The sequence below is a fragment of the Nelumbo nucifera genome, chromosome 1, assembly GCF_055504915.1.
Source record: "Nelumbo nucifera cultivar China Antique chromosome 1, China Antique-T2T, whole genome shotgun sequence".
Taxonomy (NCBI): Eukaryota; Viridiplantae; Streptophyta; class Magnoliopsida; order Proteales; family Nelumbonaceae; genus Nelumbo; species Nelumbo nucifera.
In genome coordinates this window covers 109853488-109877309 of record NC_142649.1, presented here as the reverse complement: position 1 = coordinate 109877309, position 23822 = coordinate 109853488, and the positions used below count along the sequence as shown (strand labels likewise).

General features: G+C 39.6%; 3 protein-coding genes across 6 annotated transcripts; 2 read left to right on the top strand and 1 right to left on the bottom strand.

The window, feature by feature from the left end:
* The first annotated feature begins 301 nt into the window (after positions 1 to 301).
* LOC148803688 (uncharacterized) lies at positions 302 to 4402 on the top strand. Of its 3 annotated transcripts, none has more exons than XM_088892231.1 (3): positions 302 to 678; positions 1573 to 1727; positions 3640 to 4402. In XM_088892231.1, exons 2-3 carry the CDS (start codon positions 1608 to 1610, stop codon positions 4099 to 4101), a joined length of 582 nt encoding a protein of 193 aa, XP_088748357.1. In that variant the 5' UTR covers positions 302 to 678; positions 1573 to 1607; the 3' UTR covers positions 4102 to 4402. The 3 variants fall into 3 exon arrangements, with proteins under 3 accessions (XP_088748357.1, XP_088748365.1, XP_088748361.1); XM_088892239.1 differs by having other exon boundaries at positions 366 to 678; positions 3646 to 4402; XM_088892235.1 differs by lacking the exon at positions 302 to 678 and adding an exon at positions 738 to 850.
* Positions 4403 to 7844: 3442 nt separating this feature from the next.
* Positions 7845 to 15749, top strand: LOC104605888 (RING/FYVE/PHD zinc finger superfamily protein). 2 transcript variants are annotated; one of them, XM_010270827.3, is made up of 7 exons: positions 7845 to 8228; positions 8513 to 8598; positions 11723 to 11869; positions 11973 to 12081; positions 12658 to 12781; positions 13980 to 14253; positions 15379 to 15749. In XM_010270827.3, exons 1-7 carry the CDS (start codon positions 8105 to 8107, stop codon positions 15484 to 15486), a joined length of 972 nt encoding a protein of 323 aa, XP_010269129.1. In that variant the 5' UTR covers positions 7845 to 8104; the 3' UTR covers positions 15487 to 15749. The 2 variants fall into 2 exon arrangements, with proteins under 2 accessions (XP_010269129.1, XP_088748352.1); XM_088892226.1 differs by lacking the exon at positions 15379 to 15749 and adding an exon at positions 14716 to 14842 and having other exon boundaries at positions 7871 to 8228.
* Positions 15750 to 20975: 5226 nt separating this feature from the next.
* On the bottom strand, positions 20976 to 23673 carry LOC104605889 (multicopper oxidase LPR1 homolog 1-like). Its single transcript, XM_010270828.3, has 3 exons — positions 23048 to 23673; positions 21493 to 22956; positions 20976 to 21367 (listed from the first exon to the last, which is right to left on the bottom strand). The coding sequence occupies exons 1-3, from the start codon at positions 23276 to 23278 to the stop codon at positions 21254 to 21256; spliced, it is 1809 nt and encodes a 602-aa protein (XP_010269130.1). The 5' UTR covers positions 23279 to 23673; the 3' UTR covers positions 20976 to 21253.
* Between the last annotated feature and the right edge of the window lie 149 nt (positions 23674 to 23822).

Sequence of the window (23822 nt, the reverse complement as noted above, 5' to 3'; positions counted from 1 at the left end):
AGTAAACGGTTTCTCACTACGCGACAAAAACTCGAGAAATTGGCGAGAGGAGAATTTCACGGTTTTCGTGACGCGTGGTTCTAGAAAGAGCTGGGAGAGTGATGACTAATAAACTCTAGTAACAGATCTTAACCCAATTCTAACCCAAATTGGGTTCACCAACCAACCACGGTTAGATCGAATTGAATTGCGAAACCCTAGAATCCAATTCTCTATCCAGTTGGGGTTAGAGAGAGAGAGTATGTCAGAGTAGTAGATTTTGAAGTCGTTGGGCTCGTGAATAGTGACTTTATGGAAAATAAATAAATAAATATAACTTTAATTAGAGTTAATAAATAGACATCAATTAAAGTTAATTCGAACCCACTTGTCCATCTCTACAATTTCTTCGGGTAGCTTGAAGCACGGTATTACGCAAGGTAGAGAATGCCCAAACTGCCCGTTGTGGCTTCGAGACCTGGCTGACAAATTACGGGCAGCTCTTCAGTAATAACCGCACTTGAGTTCAGCTGCTTCCCTCTCCGTCGCTCTAGTATATATTTCTCTTTGTATCTCTGTGTATTCGCGATCGAGATCGGACGGTCCAGGATGAAAGGGGCTTTTGATGCTGGTTTCTTGAGGTTTTAGAGCTGTAATTCGTCAGATCTGCTAGCGTCTGTGTCCAGATCTTCATACCAGGTATGGTTTCTTCTCGATTTCTTGTTTTTCTTTCGTGATTCTGCCAGTTAATTGTGGCTTTCGGGTTGGTATGTTATGTTTCAAGCATTTTGTGCTCGGTATCAAGCTTCTCACTGAAAGTTGAGCTTCTGCTTCGTTTTTTTTTTCTCTTGACTGCCAATTTCGGGATCAAGTGAGTGGCTTCCGTTAATCTTACCGTTTTTTTGTCGTAATTTTCAGTTTCCCTGCGAATTTCTTGCTTCTTCTCGTTTTCCATCTCTTTTTCTTGTATTTTCGGTCAAAATTTTCGGTTTGTCCTTTAAAAAATCAGCCTTTCGTTGTTCCTCGGTGAAGCTCCTTACGAAACAGCTGTTTCCTGATAGATTTTGGCTTTTCTCCCCAAAATTTTTGCCTTACCCCGTAAAAATCGTTGCTTTCGTTATTTTACTGCGACTTCCCGGCGGAACCCATCGTTTTCCGGTGAGTTATTCTTTTCCCGGCATTCCTCGTTGGAGTTTTGTAGTGTTCGTTATTTTCCGGCGGAATTCATGACCAAATCCGTCTTTCCAATGGAGGTTTTCCAGTATTTTCTTCTAGTGACAGTGTTTTCAAATAAAAAACAATGTTTTCGTTGTTTTTCGGCGAAATCCCGGCAAAATCTGTCATTTTTTCAGCGCGCTTCGTCTCTCCAGGGAAGTCTCTTGTCTTCTTCTCCAAGGATCCGATAAAAAAATGTTTTTTTTTTCCCGTCCGATCTTTTCCCCTGATTTTCCAAACCTTTTTGAACACCAGGAGAGAAAAAAGGTTGTTATTTAATTTTAGTTTGTTGCCTAACGGATTTCTTTGGAGATCCAACGGCTCAGCCGGCCTCGGAACCGATCTGAAGGTCCCCTTCTCTTGATTTTGCTGTCTCAGGGGTCTTCCCACGCGAAAGATCTCGGCCGTACAACATGGAGACTAACCAGGGTCCGGTTCAGATGATGGCCAACCTGGGTTTGCTAACGTGCGCCAGCGAAACACTTGCTGCTTTGTTAACCTCAACCTTGATCAAAGCCCACCTCTCCGTTCAAGTAAGTTTGAACTTTGATCCATCAAGGGCTATTATTATTTGCTAGATCCTAGTTTACAAGCTTTAATTGCAAGTCTGAACAAGAAAAACACGGTTTTCTTCCTTGTCTGGACTTGAAGCAACTGATTTGCTGGTTTTTGGTAAAGGCCTTTGCTAACATGCGCCGCTGGGTCGGTTACCGTTTCTCCGGAACTGAAAAGGAATTATGCAGTGGTTGTGGGTAAGTTGTTTGAGTTCCGGTTGGTTGGTTGAGCGGCGGGGCCCGTGGCGAATGTGATCTGGCTCTTTTCTTTTGGTAGCATGTCTGGTCTGGTCTGGTCTGATGGGAAGATCTCTGGAAATGTTCTATTTTCTCTTCTTTTTCTCGGAATTGGAAAGGTCAAAGTGTTTCAGATTAGAAAAGGAAAAAGAATTTAGAAATGCGAATATTCGTCTGTGTTTCTTTTTCTTTCATATAAAGGAAAAGTTAATGGATGTGAATTGTGATCTATGAATGGATGGTTCTGCTGTGCTGTCCTCCACTGCTTGGCCGTGTGGGACCATTGCTGGTGAGGTGGGACGTGTGAATGACGACAGACCTCCAAAACTAATCTAACCCGACCCGTTGAGACTTGAGATTGTGATACTGATGCGGGTCTGGGTCCGGGCAAAGTAGATGAAGAAGAGGAGAAGAGGATGGAAGGTATTGGGGGCTGGGGGGTGAGATTAAAGAAATGAAAGAGGATAGTTGTTGATCTCTGATTTGGCTAATTGGTTAGCTTTTGCCAGAATTTGAATGGGCCAGCCCGAAACACGAGCCCAAAGCCCACCCCATGAACTCTATTTTACTTTTATGCCACATGTAGGGGTCTCCTGAGGAAGAACAGTGTAAATGCAATTTTGTTTTTGGTTTTGGGGTTTCTGAATGAGTGATAACATTTCTTTCTGCAACATTAGCAATAATTCTTGGGTCTATTAAATTGCATGGTTAGAAAGAAATTAGAACGTCTGAGACATCGGGCACTGCTTTCTCTAACCTCTTTCTAATCAGGGTAGGTGTCTTGATTTTAGGGTCTGTTACACTGCTGTTAGGCTACACACATGTAAAATTAGTATCCCGCCATTGAGAAATCTGAATCACCTGGTGGTGTAATGGGAGTTCATTACTGTACTAAGGACTGGACTAAAGCATTATTGTAAAGGATTTACAACAAGGAATTATGACCATGTGCACTATGCAATCAGTAAATGAGTGTTTACATGTGCACATATTTATCCCTGCTGTGAGGTTAGTTTGGCTCAGAAATGAACTGGTTATACATGACCAGGTGTTGGGCTGTTTTCGCTGTGTATCAAGCTAAGATAACTTGCCTTTCCAGCCACAAATATTAGATATACATTGCTTTCTGCCACTATATATAGGAGGTGAAAGATATGTTTAATATCTTACCAAAAAGTAGTTAATATACAAGCTTAATATTATTGTAAGCTTAAACTCAGGTCAATATGGACTACATTATATTACTATAAGATTTCCTTCTTTATTACCTCAGCAGTGTTTGGTTGCTCTTGGTGGATAGTCTTTTTTTAGGCTAGTGACCAGACAGTCTCATTTCCCTTTTATCCACATTCCCAGAAAAAAATTCATAGTTGTTTGTATGTTGTCGATATTAAATGCTAAATTTATTTTGGAATTATTGTAAACTGCGTCTGTTAATGACACTCTCACCATGGGTTATCACTTATCAGCATATGGCACATCACCTGGATCTATGTATGTTATCACTTATCACTTGCTTCTAACCTTGATGCATTACCTCCATGATCCTTTCAAATTTTCAACACCTCTCACCATGGATTATCAACTGTCTTGCCCATATTTTCAGTTTGCTTGGCATCTCCTTTTGATTAAAGTATTCAACTTCATCAAACAGTTTCAGGTTCTCTGTGGGTTTTTAGTAACCAACAAACCTCAAAGCAAAGGAGACAGTCTCAAGCAAAGCCAGTCCGAGCCAATGGATGCAGAAGGAGATGAAGATGATGATGACGACGACGACGATGGCGATGATGGCTTTGGAGAAGGTGAAGAGGAACTCTCTTCAGAAGATGGAGGAGGTTATGATGAAAACCCCAATGGCAATAACAGCAACTCCAAGAAGGGATCTGAAGGAGGTGCAGGTGGAGCTGAAGAGAATGGAGAGGAAGAAGATGAGGAAGAGGAAGAAGATGGGGAGGACCATGACGATGAAGATGATGATGATGACGACGACGAAGATGATGATGGTGGGGAAGGAGATGAAGACGAAGTCGTGGAGGAAGAGGAACCAGAGAACGAGGAGGAAGAGGAAGACGAGGAAGAAGAGGCCCTCCAACCCCCAAAGAAGAGGAAGAAGTGAAACAAAGAAACTAGGGTTTCAGTGCCATCAATGTAGCCGCGCCCTTGTTAGTTTCTGTCTGGCTATCTAACCTTTACCATGTTGTTTAGCTTTTAATCCAGAAGGCGTTGTTTTAGGTCGAAGGTTTACTTTATTTAGGTAATTGTCATCTCTTTTTTTTTCTTTAATGCATGTCATCATGTGTTTAGAGAGAAACTTTTCAACTTTGAGCTGATTGAGAGCACACGTGACATTTTGCTCTGGCCGCTTCAATTCGGATCCTTTTAAAAATGTCAATACAAGTTTTAGAACTTATGTTAAAGCCTCTTTCGTTTCGTTTTTATTGCATTCAGCAGGATCCAGTACCAGTAGGCATTTAGCTAATTGGAAATCATATTTACTATATTAACAATTGACACTGAAACCCTTGTACCCATCCTTTGGATTTTGGAATGACTTGAACTCCACTTGGATGTGACATGTGAGGTCACACACTTTTGGGCTATGTATAACGAACCTGACCTGAGTTGAGCCCAAATAGAAACCTTGAACTAGAGCTGAGAAGTGTAAATAGACCCACCGGGTATACCTGTTCATGGGCTGGGTTTGGGCTTAGCTGGTCTGATCTGAAGCCCAAGCCCGAATATTCATGTATATAAGTAATAGATCCAACTTTGATCCATTTATATTTAGACTTAAATTGAATCGTATATTGAATTGAAACCGAACATTGAATAATATAAATGACTTTAATGCTGCTCAAAGTTGTGTTTTTACCAACTTGTCATGGGTCCAAGTTCATACAAGTTCTTTTCAATTCGTTTTGTTAATCCCAAACCAAATTATATCAGATTAGATAGTGGTGGATCCACATTTGATCCCATTATGAATGGATCGGATCACCACCTAATATGTTTGTGAGCCCTACCTCGAACTCCCTCTCTGGCACAGATCAAGCTCACTGTTCTAATAAACGATGTTATTTTGGCTCAGTGAGTCAATGTGGAAGGAATACAAATACAAATATGTAGAGTGCAAAGTCTTGCATTTTGTATGTATTTGTATCGAACATATTTGTATTTGCACTCTTTCCAAACTGAGCCTTTATATCAACGTAGTGGGGAAACGGATTGTGAGCTATTTTCTTTCCTTGGCATTGGGCTGTTTGGCGGACCAGTTTCCCCTTTTTGCAGATCAACACAACAAGAAATAGAACAGGGGAACTGTATTTCCTTTACGATAGCATTACTCTGGTGATCTATTTTCTTTACTTGCCAGTTACAAGTTAAATTGTTAATGGGTGATTGGCACCGGTGCGTTTTACAAGTGTTTTGTTTCTTCTGATGTGTTATGCATGCCATGTCAGCAAATAAACGGAATTGGCAAGAATATTATATTTGGCAATCTATTTCCAAAAAAAAATGTTTTTGGAATGATTAGCTTTGGAATTCTGAAAAGGAGGGGTTTCTTGAAATGTCAAATTGACATTTCTTGATTCGCCTTGGTGATCCTGAATCACTCTAGTGACATGGCACATTGAAATTTGAAAAGATTGACTACTTTTCTGATATGTCACACAATTGTCATTATAAATATATTATGATATTAAGTTAAATCACTTTAAACGCCCAATCAGCTTGCATCCCAATTTTTTTTTGTGTTTTTCAAATCGGGGCTTACTTGTAAAACACACCAGTGCCAAACACCCACGAGAATAACAAAACAAAGCAATGAATTTGATATCCAAATATGTGAATGCAGTGGTTAGCTTCAACTAAAGGCTGAAGCGGGCCATAGATAGATGCTCTCGCTGGTACTCCTGGACTACCTGGGCTCTATAGGTAAGCACAGTGTTGAATCATTCACTATCTTCCTCTTGGGCCCTGGTTTGGGTCCTTCTACGCAAGCAGATTTGTGGCTCGGCTGATCTTCTAAACGCTGATCTCCAATGTTCCCAATAGTTGTCATGCCAATTTTCTCTGCATTGTTGAACACTATAGCTGTTCAGCGGGCTGTGAAAACAATGATGATGCTTTGCACCCCAAATAAAATAATGGGGTCACGACTATTCAACCTCTCATTGTGGCCCTTATGCATTTTATGATTAGCATGGGGCATTATTATTAGCCTGTCAATGATATCTAAAATGTACAGTCCGATCCAACATCCGATTTAATTTATTATATATAAAAATTGAAAAATAATTAATTTTTTAATTTTATTTTGTAACTAAAAAATGAAGCATAGTTGGATTAAATCCAAATCCGATCAGAGTCCGTTAGGATTTGAATTTGAACCATTCTTCAAATTCAATTGAATTTCAGATTAGTTTTGAATGCAAGTTTTTAATAAATCAATCGGATCCAATTTTTGATGATTTTGATCCGATTACAATCCTAAGTATCATTGATTCCATAACTTGCTAAACAGCCATTACATTCAGCAAATCTGAATCAATAATAAAGGGTTCCACCTATGTACATACTCTAAGTCCAATAACTTTGAATTGGCCAATAGGGTTCAACTATGATACCGAAAAAACTTATAATCAATGAATTGATATCATAGAAGTGATAACCAATAAGTTGACATTCATCAAAATTCATGGAAGGGTTTTGATTGGTCAAAATCCTTTTAGTAATCAGTAGTCAACATGGTCATTCAGCATTTCTCATAAGGAGGTTGATGGTGTGCGATCTGGATGCTCCTAGTTGGAGGGCAGCTCTAACATCGGACACCTGACTGGTTGGTTGAACAGCAAGAAAACAAGGAGCAAAGGACTCGGGGTGGCTTACTTGGCGTGGTCGCTCCAATGCTTAAGTTAGTAGCTAATGTATGCGAGTTGTAAGCTTTTGAGAGTAATAGCTAGTAAGCAGTAAATCGTGCGTACCTTATACCACTGGGGTAGATGCCCTTATATAGGTGATCTGTTGTGGGGTCTCATGAAACACCTCCAAAATCCCTGACCCGTGCTGTTAGTAATCTGTTTCACACTAGGAGACGGATTTCGTGCTAGCAGATAAGGCTTATCAAGTCCATTCGATCCGGGCGGGAGGAGGATAAGACCTAAGGACACGCGACATGATCCCGTGAAGTTTGGAGACAATTGGCTAACTTTTAGGTGTTGCTTGCATGTCACCTCGGTAGTTCAGGACACTACAAGTTGCTCGGACCTCGGTCCTGGCCAAGGTGACCTATCCTACTGAGGTGGCAGGAAATGCTGAGTCAATGTCTAATTATCAGATCACATCCACATATCCGTTGTTTAGTAGATCGGGCCAAATCACCCCTCATCAAAGGCATTGGATCAAAACCCACACAACTGAACTTCACATGCATCCTGCTCTATCCCCCCTTTGATCCTCTATATTGTACAATGTACAATATTGTTCAAGCATTCAAGCTAATCAAAATAGAATTAGTAAAGTATTATAAAACTTTTGTTTTTCTAGTATCCCAGTTGAGGCTTTGCCTCTCACCTTGGGATACCGTATATCAAACCTAGTTTGTGAGATAGGAGTTAGTTTGGTTAGTGAAAAGATGCGCACAGTGACATTGTGGAAAACTTGTATATGCGTGGTTTGGTCATCTGCTTTCTTATTACTGCGAGAGAGTCATTAAGTTTTAAAGAGATCTAAAATACAACCTTGCTTGGGTGGTGTAGTTGGTTATCACGCTAGTTTCACACAGTAGAGGTCCCCGGTTCGAATCCGCTCTCAGACACTTGGATCTTATTTTCTTTTAATTTTGTTTTCTTTTTGGTTGAATATACTTGCCGTCAACTCGAAATAATCAAAATACAGGGTTTCCCGTGAAATTTTGTTATTCAGAGACTTCCCTTCGTCGTCAGAGCTCAGACTCCAGGCCTCATACGACTGGGCAACTCGAAGCCATCGAGAAAGGAGGAAGAGACTATACGAGGGACTAGGAAGAGAGAGAGAGAAGAGGGATCAATTAGGGAATCTAGTCATGAATTCCTTATTATCACTCTCGTCTCTGTAAATTTAACTCCAACCTAAAGTCCATGGCTGATCATAAGGAGTCCTCTCCTCTCATTGCTCCTTCTCCGATCACCGAACCAGGCGAGATCGACCTCGAAGCAGGACCAGGAGAACAAATTCAATGCAGAATCTGTCTAGAAACAGACGGTATTTGACTCCCAATTCAATTCCTTTATTTCGTTAAGTTACGCCTAGGTTTTCGCTGACCCGTGACTAATTGCTGACCAGATCATTTTTATTTTCCCATTAATTTTCTTGAAAACTGTCTTAAATGCCGATTTTATGAATCTCTGGTACCATTCTTGCAATCTCAGCTTTGTTTCTGCCAGCTTATATACTTGTTATTTTATCAAAATTTTATAAATCTATTTAAATCTGAGTTGAATATCCAAACTAACCAGCTATTTTGTATTTCTTTAACTCTCTAGCAGGCAGGGATTTTATTGCTCCTTGCAAGTGCAAAGGAACTTCAAAGTACGTTCATCGTGAATGTTTGGATCATTGGCGAGCCGTGAGGGTAACGGCCTTCTAACGTCTCATTTTAATCTAGTAAAGTAGACTATACCATGCTTTGCAATATCCAGTGCTGCCATAGTGCATGTGGACTCGCTATTTGCCACTTTATTGTAGTTCATAATCTCTGACAGCCAGGGAATCTTTATGGCTCACTTCCATTGCCAAGAGAGTATAATAAAGCGAAAAAAACCTAAAAGAAATTAAAAAAGTAAAGAAACAAAGGTGTTTGATTGACAAGAAGTTTTTTTTTTTTTTTTTTTCCTTTTAATTTGAAAGTCGTAGTTAGTAGGGGCCATCCACCCATTGTGCACTTTATAATTTGATTTTCTTGCATTTTCAGATATTTCTGCAAGGAACAAATAGCTATCAATTAAAAGCAAACTTTTTGGATCAAGAAATTCCAGATGTGTGTACCATCTATTTCTTAGGCTAACAAAACACTTTATTGGGAAATTCTGATTTAATTGTGCTTCACCACAATGTTGTAGAAGGTAATACATGGGCTCCCATGCGAATGCGTTCAAAACCAAATAACTGATATGTTTATTATATCCATGGCCATAGAAAAACTACTTTTGCTGCCTCACTCCTAAAAGAGAGGAGTTAATAAGTATTAACATTGTGGGTGATTCTGATTTGACTATTGATTGTGCTTCACCCAGTGAAATAGAAGGTAAAACATAGGCTCCCATGCCAATGTCTTTAAACTGAACAGCATGCCAAACTTCTATAGATGATTCATGGATATTTGGGGATGGGGTACAATTTGGTGACTTTGTTTTAGCCCTTTTTTCTTTTGTAATCCCCTTTACCACCCAAAGACAAGGGTTGAACTTATCACATTGGCGATATGAAATTAATTTAGAGAGGCCAAAGCTCTAATGTCCATTGTAAACATCTTGCTTATGGTTATCCCAAACTTCTAGTGGACAGCTTATCTAGAGGAGTGGAAAGAGGATCTGTGCTGGGGAGCCATGATCCCAGGTAATGCAATATGTGTGGATGTATTTTGATGTGTTTATTTCTGGTTGTTCTTTTCTGTCGAGAGGCTTCTTGCAACTGGGCTATTATATACCCTTGTTCATCTTTCTTACGAAATGAAATTTCTTTAATCTCATTAATTATAATAATCTTGCACTTGATGAATATGATTGGATACTTTTTCTGGTGACACCAAATTCAAGTTAAATGTGCAAGTGTTGTCACCCAAATTTGGGCTGAGATCTTAGTTGTTCTATGAATTTTCCCTATATCACTTGTCATTGTCTCTGTGCATATGCAAATTTTTCTTTTTAATGTTTCACTCATCCTCGTGCTTACATGTAAAACCCATGCTTTTATAGTTTTATATTATTTTAAGCCACAGGCTAAACATGCATTTACGACAGAAATTGACATGATTTCTTTTAGTAACCCTTTGTTCGTCTAAGTGATTAGCATTGCTAACCATGCACTATTGCCTCTTGATGGGGACTTAATATTTACAATTTCGGTATTGGTCATCATCATCATCATCCAAGCCTTATCCTAATTTTATGGGGTCACCTACAAGAATCCTGTTTCACCATTCCATTGTATTTAATGCCATATCCATTGTTAAATAATGGGTCAGTTCAACTTGCAATAGATCACTTCTTCTCACAGGTGCTGTTGATGGTCTTCTATGCATGTGACCAAACCATCTTAGTCTACTTTCTGTCATTTTATCACCTATTGGAGCTACTCTTAGGTTCCTTCAAATTACTTAATTTATGATCCTATTCCTTTATAGTTTTTTTCCCACTTATTCATATCAGCATACACATTTCCGTCACACTCAATTTTTTGGACATATTTCTTGACTTCCCAACACACTGCTCTATACAACATAGCTGGTGTTACAACTGTTTTATAAAATTTTCCTTTTAATTTAAATGGTATTTGCCTATCACATAAAACTCTGGATGTGCCCCTCTAGTTTGCCCATCCTACTCTAATTCTATGGGTGACATCCTCCTCAATCTCTCCCTTGTTATGAGTTATTGAACTAAGGTACTGGAAAATGTCACATTAAGTTATCTCTTGTCTCCAATCCTAAGTATACCCAAAGTTCAAAGTATTGATATGTACGTTATGTAAAGATTGCATGTTGCATGTTTTGGATGACCAACACACTGTGAAGACATCTACAGTAAGTGTATTGCCCTTTAAAAATGGCCAGATTTTCTAACCCACTGTATTTAGCTTTCTAGTGAGCTCAAGATACGATACGATATGTTCAATATAGGTTGTATTGTATTGATACTTGAACCAGGAGAGTACCCTGATTTGCACTCATTTTATTATTCAATTTACATATCATATATTCTGTTTCAGTCATACTAATTTTAAACCTCTTGTTTCTAAGGTATTTGTCTATAAGCTTAATTCTTCATTAGTTTCCTCAATTAAAACAATGTCATCAACAAAAAAACATGCACCATGGGACCTCCTCTTGAATATACAAGGGTTAAATGCTGAACCGTGGTGAAGACCCATCATAACTGTAGAATTTGTTCCCTCTCCCACAGGTGTTGTTCTTACATTGGCTGTTCAGTTGTTGCACCCTCATACGTATCCTTAATTAGTTTTATATACCTATTTGGAACCCTTTTTCTTTTTCAAGACCTCCTTTTCAAGATCAGTAGTGGTTTTTAACCACAGCTGCTAGACACGCTCACATATAAACATTAAAGTGCAAACACATATCATGTACATCTATAGAATTGTTGCAGGATGAAGTCATTACTGAAAACCTATTGTGCATAAACAAAATTAGGCAAAAAATAGATTCTCTTTTAATGCAAAATCATATTTTTAAGTAGTAACCACATGATATAGATAATGCTTAGAATTATATTAGATGAAAAAGTTGCCTTGTGAATTTGAAGTGATGTATATTGTTATGCGCACATGACTAAGTGCTCACATATGTTGTCCTTTGCTAGTCTTTTTGCAATTTTTTAGCTCTGGATACTTTAGTCATATAATATCAGAAATTGATACAACAGATGTCTTTGGGTTCATGTCTAGTTGATATGAAATGATTCTGTTTTCCACCCCATTTAATATCTCTCTATGTGATAATATTCTCTTAATTTCTGCAGGAAGGTTTTGCATTTGCTCATTGCACGACCTGCAAGGCCCCTTACCACCTGAGAGTGCATGCTGTTGCAGATAGAAAATGGCGAACCTTGAAGTTTCGCTTCTTTGTGACTAGAGATATTTTATTTATCTTTGTGGCTGTTCAACTTGTAGGATTCCTCTATTTGCATTTTTTTTGTTGAATTTTACATTTTGCAGTTTTATGCTGTAGGCTTAAGAATAAATGTTTTCATTAATTTTCTTTATGTGCAGGTAATTGCTTCATTGTCATATTTGGTGTATCTAATTGATAGCTGCCAACAATTTTGGCTTCGCTTGGCTTGGGGGTTTGAAAATGAACTTAGTTTCTACTATATATGTGGTAAATTATTAATTGCCAGTTCATCCTAGTTTTTGGTCCCTTGTGCTTAATTTTTATAGTTTTAATACCTTGTTTCTCATGGTCTGTCAATGTCCTGCAAGAACTTCCTGCAGGACTTAATTCCTCAATTTTATCATCAGTATTAGTACCTGGTATGACATAACTGCTGGGAGGATATCTTTAGGATTAGATTTTATTTTATTTATTTATTTTTTTGCATAAGCAGCTAGTTTACACCTTATGCATGGCTGATTGTACTTGTTATCTTTATCTTAAATAACTTCCTATCTTTACCTGACATTACTCTTATTATTTGACTTGCTCTAATTTTGGTCTTCCATGGTTTGCTTCATTAAAATGCTTTAATGTCCTTAGAAGGTATAATGAATTATTATTGTCTGAAAGATTTCTGGGCCTCGAATTCTGTGCATTTCAGTTGTTAAGTTTATTTGAAACTTCATAAAAATTATGTACTTGTAGTTGTGAAATCTCCAGGTTAAAGTCCATGATTGCCTTCCATTATATTGTTGCATTTTGTGATGCTAATATAGTTGTTAGTGTGGCTTTTGAATACAGGAGCATTACTATTTTTTGCCTTACTAGGATTGTCAGGCTGCTTCATTACTTGCTATGATCGAAGAGTTCGTAATGATTTGGCTCAGCCTTGTCGAGAATTGTGTCTTTGTTGTTGTCATCCTGGGTAAGGTTTCATCAGTTTACTAACCATGCTTGTCAATACATTACCCTTTAAAAAACAGTTAAATGTTTGCCATTCTTTTGTTTTTTTGATAAGTAAAAAGAAAAGTCTCGGAATTTATTTCGGCAGTTCTCTTTTAATGACCTGTGGAGGCATTGGGCAGAAGTGGCAAGCAGTTCCTCTCTGAAGACAAAGATGCATATGAGCTGGGTACCCTCACCTGAAGGTTTCATGAAGTTAAATTTTAATGATAGTAGTCTGGGCAATCCAGGTCTTTCTGGGATGGGAGGGGTTATAAGGAATGTAAGTGGTTATGTAGCTTTTCTATCTTCAGGTCCTTTAGGTGAGGGGGACTCCATGAGGGCAGAATTATTAGCTGCACTACAAGGGGTACAGTTTGCTGTGCAGCTAGGAGTGGGGCAGCTACTAATAGAAGGTGATTCTCAGGTGGTTGTGGGGTGGCTACAAAAACCAGAGACTACAGTTTGGTGCTTCAAAAATGAACTTAAAAGATTCAAATGCTTGACGAGGAATTTGGTTATTAGAATACAATGGGTAGGGAGGTCTGCCAATGCTATGGCTGATTGTTTAGCCAAGCAAGGGACAAATAGGGAACATCTGTATTGGGCTTAGTTGTAATCTTTTTTAGTTCTTGATGGGTTGGAGAGGTTGCAACTTGTGCCTCTCCAAGTGTATTCTGTAATAGTGCCTCTTGGTTTATTCCATTAATAAATTCTTCATTTATCAAAAAAAAAAAATCAGATGAGAAAATAAGAGAGAAGAGAGGAGGGAAAAATGGAGATGAGAAAGAAAGATATGATTGAGAGGAATAGAGTATGAGTTGACCTTAGTGGTTGGCTCGCCAAGTCTATATACTTGTGTGTTTAAAACATTGAAGAATTACAATAATCCCTTCTTTAGTAATGCATGACATCAGGACATATTTAGGTGTTTTTACAGAGTCAATATGAAATTGAGAACTCAGTAAGAAAAGCTAGGTACCAGTAAACACTGGAGGAATGGTTCGACATCTGAATTGCTTGAATATTCTCATGACATGTAGAATTGAATGAAGAAAAATACTGAAGTTATTGGGAAGGTGTATAGAGTGTATTTTTCTATGTTTCTGCAGTTGCTCAAGTTTTTGATGCTTGTGCTATTCTTAATCAAGTTGATTCAATGTTTCTTTTTTACTTTGCAGAATGTGTGCAGACTGCCATTTACCTGGCACTCTTTGCATGTGGACTGACTGTACCACATGTCTTGAAAGTTGTGGAAGTGCAGCAGGTGAATGTGGTGGTTGCTTAGGAGGTGCTGGCGAAGCAGGGTTGCCATTATTATTTATTGTGGGTTTAATTGTGCTGGGACTATTTACTGTAATTGGCATATTCTACAGTGTTCTAGTGGCTACAATGGTAGGGCAACGGATTTGGCAGCGTCATTATCACATACTCGCAAAAAGGATGCTAACAAAAGTGAGTCATGATTTGTTCTATCCACATTTTCTTTTCTACTCTACCAAGAGTTTGTTATGCTCTTCTTCTTGTATTAGCTGCATGGTATGTGCATTTGCATAAATTATTGCATGAACATGGACATGGGAGTCGGAATCTGATGCACGACCAAGATTCTGACTAGAAAATATGAAAAAAAAAAACAAATGGACGCATGAACATGTTTATAGAAAAAAGTTTATAATACTAAAACATTTCATGTTTTCTATTTTGGATTTAACATTATATATCTATAAAATGGTAAAAGAATGTTGTTTTAGTTGTTGAATGTCTTGTAGGAAAAATGGCATTCATTTTGTACGTTGGCAGCTCATTTATGTCAACTAGATTAGGAGAAAAAGGAAAATTTTACTTAGAAGTGCCCCTCAATAATACAAAGAATGTCGGTATCTAATATGTTTCTGATACTGATACTTCACACAGGAGAGGAAGGGAGAGATAATCAATTAAAGGAGGAGGGGAACTCCCTTTTTATATAAGGTAATGGATGCCTGTGGCAACTCTGCAGAGTCCGGATTCTGTGAACTCTCTAAGATCCCATCTGAAATTACCCCGATGATGAAAGACAATTCAGTCTTTACCTGTGATACATGGTGAGGATTGAGCATGCCAACCTCACATATTTGTTTATGTTTATTCATTGGTGCTTGATCCTCACCATGCACCGGGGCAAAGGTCAACGTATCTGCATTGGTGGTGTGGAGCTCAGTGAGTTGGGTGCTGGATAAAAGGATTTTTATAGGATTGTGATTCTAAGCATTTAGTCAGAACAGTGTATCTTTTGGCCTTACAGGATGTTCCAATTGTTGTATTGTTTTCTCCTACCTTTTGATCAATGTTTATCTTACAAAAAAAAAAAAAAATCTTACTGAAACATTCGAGCAACTTTTGAGTGTGTATCTATTATATTACTACTATTCATGGCTTCTGTTTTGTTTTCCTGTGTGCAACTCAACAGCCAGAATATTTGCTCTCAGTCTTATACATGATTTTTTGTTTTATTTGCACAACTGTAGGAGTGCTAATAATTTAGCCTCTTGCTGCATTCTTACAATGGTTGCGTTGCCTTTTCGCTGTTGTAATTAGGAGTACGTTGTGGAGGATGTTGATGGTGAGATGACAGATTCCAACTGGTCCCCTCCACCCCTCCCACCTGAGCATGTTCAGCAGTTGAAGACACTTGGTCTTTTGTGAATCCCGGATTTTCATTCTTAACCTATTACTTGAAAAGCATGATTCTAAGATGAACCGTCTTTTGTGTAATCTGATAATCAGTTTGGTTGTATTTATACACATAAAGATCAATAGATGCTTTGTCTGGTGCTCTTTTATACCAGGTCTGATATCTTAAGCATATATCAATAAGGAAAAATGTAACTGTAACTGTTTTCTGTTTTGTATTTGGTAGCCAGTACTGTAAACAAGTGATTATAAATGAAGCCTTACAATTGACTCAAGCAGGGTGGTCATTTTCATCCCGGCCCGGAAGTTCCGGGCTTGGGCCTATGTTTTGTGTTAGGGCTGCATCAGGCCCACCAATTTTCAGGCTGCGCCTGGGCCTGGGCCCAATATTTTAGGTCCATCCCATACGTTATTATTGATATTATTTGTACATATTTGTGTTATTGTATGGTATATTATATATTTCATATATAAATGTTATAATATAACACCTATAATTGATAATATATATAAATATTGTATAAAATAAATTATATTATATGACATAATACAAAATACTATACATATTTAAAATTTTACACAAAAGACATAGGCCTGGAATAGCCGGGGCCTGGTTTATATTTCAGGCCTGGAATTGGGGATGGGCTGGGCCCAGTCTCAGGTTGTAGCCCTTACCACAGGTGCTAAGCCTGGCCCGGCCCATGATTACCCTTAGCGTCGAGTTCCTTAGGCTTAGTTTGTTTGCAGTACAATTTCATTTACACTAGTGTAAATGCATGGAAGTGCAAATCGGCTGAGTATGATTCTGGTTTACTTTGGTTTTAGATTTGACTGTCTTGTTTGTTTGTCATGAGAAGTAAAACGGAAATTACTTTGTCAAGGATTTAGTTTGACAGTGTCTGATATGTCTTATATGCATGTTCTTAGGGAAGCCAATTTTGTGGTTGACTGGTTAGCTAATTCAGGCCACACCAGGGCTGTAGCTTGTTCTAGTATTCCCTAGAGAATGGAGATAAGAAGAAGGTTATTTGTTTGAAAGTGAAGTAGGAAGCAAGATGATATAGTCCCCACTTTATATGAGAGGGAATTAAGGTAGAGCTCAACCAAAAAAAATGAGGTAGGAAGGAGGTGGTACTAATTTTGCATCTATTTTTTTAATTCAAAAATTGTATTGCCAATAAGTGAGGACAAAAAGCACAAATTTTGTATCAGGTAGAACTGCAAATCTTCGCCACAAACAAATGGCTGCAAAACTAAACCAGATCAAACAATCTGGTTCAGATTTGCACGCAAACAAACAGAGCCTTAAATTTTTATTTTTTAAGTGATGAAATGTGCCTATAAATGTATTTTTGGCAAATAGTATTCAGAATACATGTTTATTTATCTTTTAAAGGGTGGATTTTCTTGATTTAGAGCATCTCTTATTCTTCTCATAACTCATTGTGCACGTATGAAATAAATCTTGTTGAAAGTGGGGAAGTATCACCAAGTGATTGAGCAGATTTATAGAATTTTTTCTTACAGTGGCATATTCTTCAATGCATTTAATAAGCAAACTCACATATTATATATGATGCTGTCCGAATTGGGCTGGACATGTTGAAGAGGCTATAGTGAACTGGACAAGTTGAGTGGATTTGGGGATCTGCAAGCAGGGATAGTTTGAGGCACCGAGGTCAATATCTGGGGATGAAGACGAGAGAGAGAGAGAGATTCTCTAAGCCGATCTGTGTTGAAGAGTTGAGCTAGCCGTAGAGCTGAAGAGTTAGTGGGTACAGGTACAATGCTTTAGGTTGCTAGAGTGTTAAGTTGTTAACTTGGGCAGTGTGCCGTCACACAGGCATGGGAACCATTCGTGGGACATTTTAGGCCCTGTTTGGCATTGTTCCTCCTTGTTTCCGTTTCTAATTCTTGGGAATAACTGAAATGTTTGGCAATTTATTGCTCAGGAACAAATTCTTTTTTTGCTTAAGTAGAAACAAACCAGAGAAGGGCGGTGAATGATGTTGTTAGGGATTGAACACAGAGAAGGGCGGAAGGAGCTTGATGAACGATGATGAATGATGGTGTTACTTGGCTCTTCGTCGCTGGAGAAGAAGCATGGTCGTTTGTCGATTGAGGAGTAGGAAAATGTTGATGCCGAATTTGGTTAGGGCTTGAACACAGGGAAGGGCGGAAGAAGAAGGAGCTTGACGAATGACCATGAATGATGGTGTTACTTGGATCTTCGTCACCAGAGAAGAAGCACGACAAATGGGGTGAGAATGACAGTCTGTCGATTGAAGAGTAGGAAGACGTCAATGTCGAGTTTAGTTGGGGCTAAAAAATAGAGAAGGGCAGAAAAAGGAGCTTGACGAACAATTGTGAATGAATGAATGAGATGAAGCACGACAAAGGGGTGAGAACAACAGTCTGTCGATGGAGGAGTAGGAAGATGTTTGTTGAGTTTGGTTAGAGCTTGAAAACATCCCAATTTCTGTTTTGATACAAAATTACTCTAATGCCCATCTCATCAACACGTGAAAGAGGTGCATACGTGTTCGTTATTTTAAAACCAACGAACAGGAACAGCGTTCTCATTGAGAATTAAGAACACCATTTTGGAGCCTTGTTCCTATTCCTGTTCAGGCTATTTCTTACATTTTTTCTTCCCAAACCTATTTACGTTCTTTAGGAACGTCAGGAACAGGAGGAACGTCAGGGGTGTCAATTGGACTGGGTTTGGTCCAATTCGATCTAATCCAAAGTGCGTTCGTTATAAATGGGTCAGGTTTTAATCCAATTCAGTGAATATTTTGGACCAGTCCAATTCAATGTCTGAATCGTCCAATCTGTTCAAATTCATTTTTTTTAGATTGATTCCAACCCAAACCTGGTCCATTGACACCTTTATTCTTATTATCAATGGACCAGATATTGGTCAAAGTCCAAAAGAATCCAATATAAATTCATTAAGCATGGATCAGGTCCAATCCAATCCAATATAAATTCATTACGCATGGACCAGGTCCAATCCAATTCAATAAATTCTTTAGACCATTAAGTCTGGACTGGTCCAATTCAATTTGTCCTGTTGGTCCGTCTAAATTGATTTTGGTTTGGACGGAGTCCAACCCACCAACCTCGGTTGTTAGGGATTGAGATCTCCTACCAACAAAACACACATTTCAACATCCTACCAACTTGATCCGACACCACCATCTCACTATAAAATTGGGGCCAACCATAAAAGCGAGACCTACCCTGAATGAGATGTGCGGTGTCGGATGACATTGTTAGGATGTTGGAACATATTTTATTGGCAGGTGATCTGGACTCAGTTGTTAGTCCGACATTTCACCACAGGGACAGGTGTCATTTCTTCAGTGATGACTTGTTGATCTCACACACATGAGCTCCAAAGGCGACACGTCATAAACTCTCAACAGGTGCAGATTCTTCGTCGCTTTAACCATGTGTCACTGCTCGGTTTGGGCATGTGGTGGTCCTTGGTTTGTCCACGTGGAAGTCCTTGTTAGACTCAGGCCAAGAGGTTACGAGTTGAAGTCCTTGTTAGTTTCCCACAACGTCTCACAATATACCCCACCGTGTATTAGGAACATCTCCTGATGATGCCTTATCATTTCTGATATTATCATTAGGAGATGTTCTCAATACACAACGGATGTAGTTATCTTGTGAAGGGCTTATTTGAACTCAGAGGTTACATCAATATGCAGTATGTGAGCAGGCTCTACCGTTCTTTGCAACATCTGCAGAGTAGGTAGCTTATTTTGCATATTGGTATTGCATACCAGAGGTGTGTATTTTTGTTTAGTGTTGTAAGAGAATCTTATATCCAGGTGGGCTAAATAATCTTGGTCTGGAAAACAAGACCCATGCATGGTTAATGGGTATTTGGCCCTAACTTCTTGATTTTCCGTCTTCAAGTCTGGGCCCATTGCCTTTTTTATTTTTTGGACAAAGTGATAATAAAGTATCTACTAACAAAGCAAAAACTCAACTATTAAGGTCCCAACTCCCACCCAAATACAGAACGTCCATTGTCACATGGTGCTAAATTCTTACCCCTTTTTCTTTACATTTTTTTGACGGGACTACGCTGCAGGTGGAGGGGCCCTCCCTAAGCCCATACCTGGACGGCTGGAAATGAAATACGGGTGGCGGGTCAGTGGTCAATCATAAATGGATCAACATGTGATGCCATATAGTAAATAAAGAATCAGTAAAAAAATAACAAAAACCTGTTGAAATTTTTGACATTTCTCATAATTTATAAATAAAAATTATTATTATTAATGATAGAAATAAATGGCAACAGAATAAATTTTTAACCCGACTGGCTGGGTCAAGTGGTTTCACTCAGACGGGCCACTGGGTTGTTGGCTAAGCTAACTCAACGATTTTTCTGTTCGGAGGTGAAACGAACCCAAAAATCAGTTTGGGTGACGGGTCATCGGTCCGATCAGCTGGTTTGACCGGGTTGAAAACACTGGATCTATGATTAAAGCTTGAAAGTCATTTATTTTATGCTGGTTTTGGTTGGGGACCATCCAATGGTGAGTCCTGGCTCTGAATTAATAATATCTTTTATTCTCAAATTAGAAAACACAATGGATGGAGTAGAGATGCCAACCTTAACTTCTTTGTGGAAGAAAAGAGGTATTAAAAATTTAAAATAATGACAGGGTAAACGGTTCAAAGAAGATCCGAGTGCCCCATGTGGGTAATTAAAGCTGCAAATTTATTTGCACTAGTACAAATGCATGAAAGTGCAAATGTAAAAATTGCATGCAAATTATTGTTTAATTTTGTATTGGATTTTACTTTATTCTGTTTCATGTCTTAATTTACTTCATTCTACTGCAATCAAACAAAATAACCTAAATTTTAAAACAAAAATAAGTCAGAATTTACACTCAAATCATTTGTACTGTCATAGTTTTATAAATTTCTTTGCCTTGCAACCAAACACAGTCTAACCCAACGAGCATTAATTAACAACAAAGGAAGTTTGGAACATGTCAATGTCCAGCATTATCATTGTTGCTCATTGGGTTGGGCCGCAAAAGCAAGACGGTAAAAGGTAGGGAGTGAAGGAGGGGATATGCTGGGCTTAGGTAAACCCAGTGCCACCAGCCACAGCTCATAGGCCAAAACACTGGCAGCCCATTTAACTAAAAATGGTTTCAGGCCGTATGCGTATATGGCTTGCTTAAGCCCAATAGTGTGATGTGCTCATTCATTCAATTTTTTGTTTTTTGTTTTTTTACTATGAACATTTTTTTTTTTGCTGAGCTTGTTTTTATAATTTCCCTCATTATTCTCAATAATATCAATTGAGTTAAACTCCACTAGATTACTGTGATTTGATTAATTTTCCACATTTTAATGATATATTTAATCCAAGAGGGTACTTTTCTAAAGCACCCAATTATATATATCATCAATTAATTAACCATTAATTGTTCCACTGCCACCATCCTGCCATCTTATAATTTTCTTTTTTGACAAGAAGATCCAGGAATTCCATTGATATCAAACACAGATGGACAAACTTCCTGGATACAAGAACAGAATGAGCATGAGCATGAACAAAAGGAAAGCCATGGAACAGCAATAGCTATTCTGATAGCTCTGCTATGCAGCTTCCTGAGCAATCAAATGGGCTGACTCAATTCAATTTCTAGCTACAACTGAAAGCAAATTAAACTCTGATGTCTTGTAACAGAAGAAGCAAAGGAGATCTCATCTATGCACCCTGCTGAAACTAGCTTCAGCCGTTTCTTTCTGTTTCTGTCTCCCCTTTTCCTTTATCATCAGATTCAGACCAACTTCCTGAAACCAGCTTCAATGGTCGTATCATCACGTTGTCCTCGTGGTCCAGAATCTGCAAATTAAACACAGAAACAGGATTTTAATATAATCCAGAACCAAAAAAAAAAAACCCGAAACAGACAGAATTTCAATCTCTCTCCTCTCTCTCTCTGGTATCATGGAGGACTGAGTGCTTACATGACAATGGTAGACGTATCCCGGTTCTGCCGTAGCATCGAACGGATAAGGGGAATTGGTGTCGACCAGATTGAATTTGACGACGACGGTTGTTTGGTTTCCCGGGGGTATCTTCACTATGTTCTTCCATGTCCTCTCAGTAGGGGGTATATCGGTTACCTTCCCTGTTACATAGGATCCCACATTGCATGCGATCGCGTCGTTCTTGGCAATCATGCAACTGTTGAACTGGGCTTCATTCACCAGAGCCTGCACTTTGATTGCCTGAAATGTTGCCAAGTGCATGTGTAACGGGTGATCGTCGTTGGTCAAGTTGATCACTTCCCACACCTCTGTGCTACCGGACTTTGGTGTCTCCGTCACCGGGTCGGAGAACTTTTTACCGTTTATCAAGAAGTGCGTGGTATCCCCGGACGAGGTCCTGTATTCATAGAACACGATGTACCTTGTCTTCGCCGCACCGTCTACCGTCGCCGTCGCCCGGTAACTCACTAGACTGCTCGGGATCTTCGAGGTGTCGGGAACTTTCGGCTTCTCCGGTGGAATTATGAACTTAATTACCTTGGAGTTGAGCTGATCCACAGAACTACCGCCCGGGTACGGATAGGGTGCATCATTGTTCAGTACAGCCTCGGTGGTGCCCGAAGTTGAGAAGTCAATGATCACATCAGCTATCTCGGCGGGTGCTAGGACAACGCTCTGCGTATGTACCGGTGCCGGAAGATAGGAACCGTCGGAGGCGACTTGGACAAACGGCAGGCCGTTGCTTAACGACAGCGACAAATATCGAGCATTGGAAGCGTTGATGATCCTGAACCGGTATTTCCGTCTCTGAACCTTCAGGTAAGGCCAAGCCTTGCCGTTAACGACGATGGCATGGCCGAAGTACTCCGGTTGCCACTGGGGATGAATGGAAGGGACATTGCCGGTGTAGTTCATGTAGAGGGAGCCGTCCCGACTGAAGCTCCGGTCGAAGATCATCAGGTGCCGGTCGAACTCGGGTCCAGAGGGAAGGTTAAGGGCAGCGTCCAGGGCGGGATTGCAGATGACGTAGGCGCCAATCAGTCCAGCTAACAAGTTTTCACGTGTCAGTCCTTTTGCATGATCATGGTACCAAAAGCTTCCTGAGTGGTGGACGTTAGGGTAGGTGTAGGTGGATTTGGTCCAGGTGGGCCCGGTCTCCCTGAAGTTGGAAGTGAACCAGGCATCAGGGTGGCCATCGTTTTGTGGTTCTTGGATCCCACCGTGGAGATGGACGACAGTTGGGACACCACCGTTCTTGGGAATGGCGGTGGGGACGGTGGGGTCCCACGGGAGTATGTGGCTTTCAGGGAGGTGATTTTGCCACGTCACCGACATGGGTACGCCTTGGATGGCCTCAATTGTTGGACCGGGCACGGTTGCTTCTTCTGGGCTTGTGCCGAACGCGAAGACCGTTGTTTCTGGCAAATCACGGTGAAATTTCTGCAGAGACAAATATCATATAAAACAGTTAACACCTGCAAACATGGTGAAAGGTTAGAGCCATAGAACGAACGAAGCTAACGCGGCATACCCATTTCTTTTCAAACATGCCAACGACGAGATTGCCAGACTTAGGCTTGGTGTTGCCTTCGTTGGAATAGCCATACAGCCTGGGCATCACAGGGAGTTGGTCGACGAACATTTGCAGAGAAGCGGCCACTTGAGTTAGGGCAGCATCGGATGTCGGAGGCGGAGGTCGTGAGACAGCTCGGCCGCATATCGCAATGAGTAGCAATATGGGAGCTAGTAACAGTCTAGCCATCGTCAGTCAGATATATACTCCTAATTACCAGATGTGTCTACAGGCTACAGCAAAATGAATGGTCACTACGCATTAAAATTGATTGGTAAACGATGAATCAATAAAATGCTAGTTGGCGGAAATGTGCATTAATTAACAGAGTCAATAAGTGTTACTGAGAGACGAATATATGCATGCATGGTTGCAGACATATATACGACCTCTGACTCTGAGGAATACTGAGGACGAAGGAGAGAAGTGAAGAGGCAAAAGTGGTGCAGTAGGTGCCAAGCACAAGCACAATCACAAGCACAATCACAATCACAATCACAATCACAAGAGAGTTTGATGGAAGAATTGGAGGTGCGAGTGTCGGTATAAATAGACTGATAAGAGTAAAGGGGTTGAGGGTAACGTTAACGTTGGTGCAAAAACCCAATACCGCGTGCGCGTGGTTCAAAACGAAAACAGCCGGCCGGCCATGCGATTTAGTCAGATTCCGGTTGATGAATTCAATTTGAATATCGATCAGGAAATGGATTGTTAATTAATGAATGAAGGCATA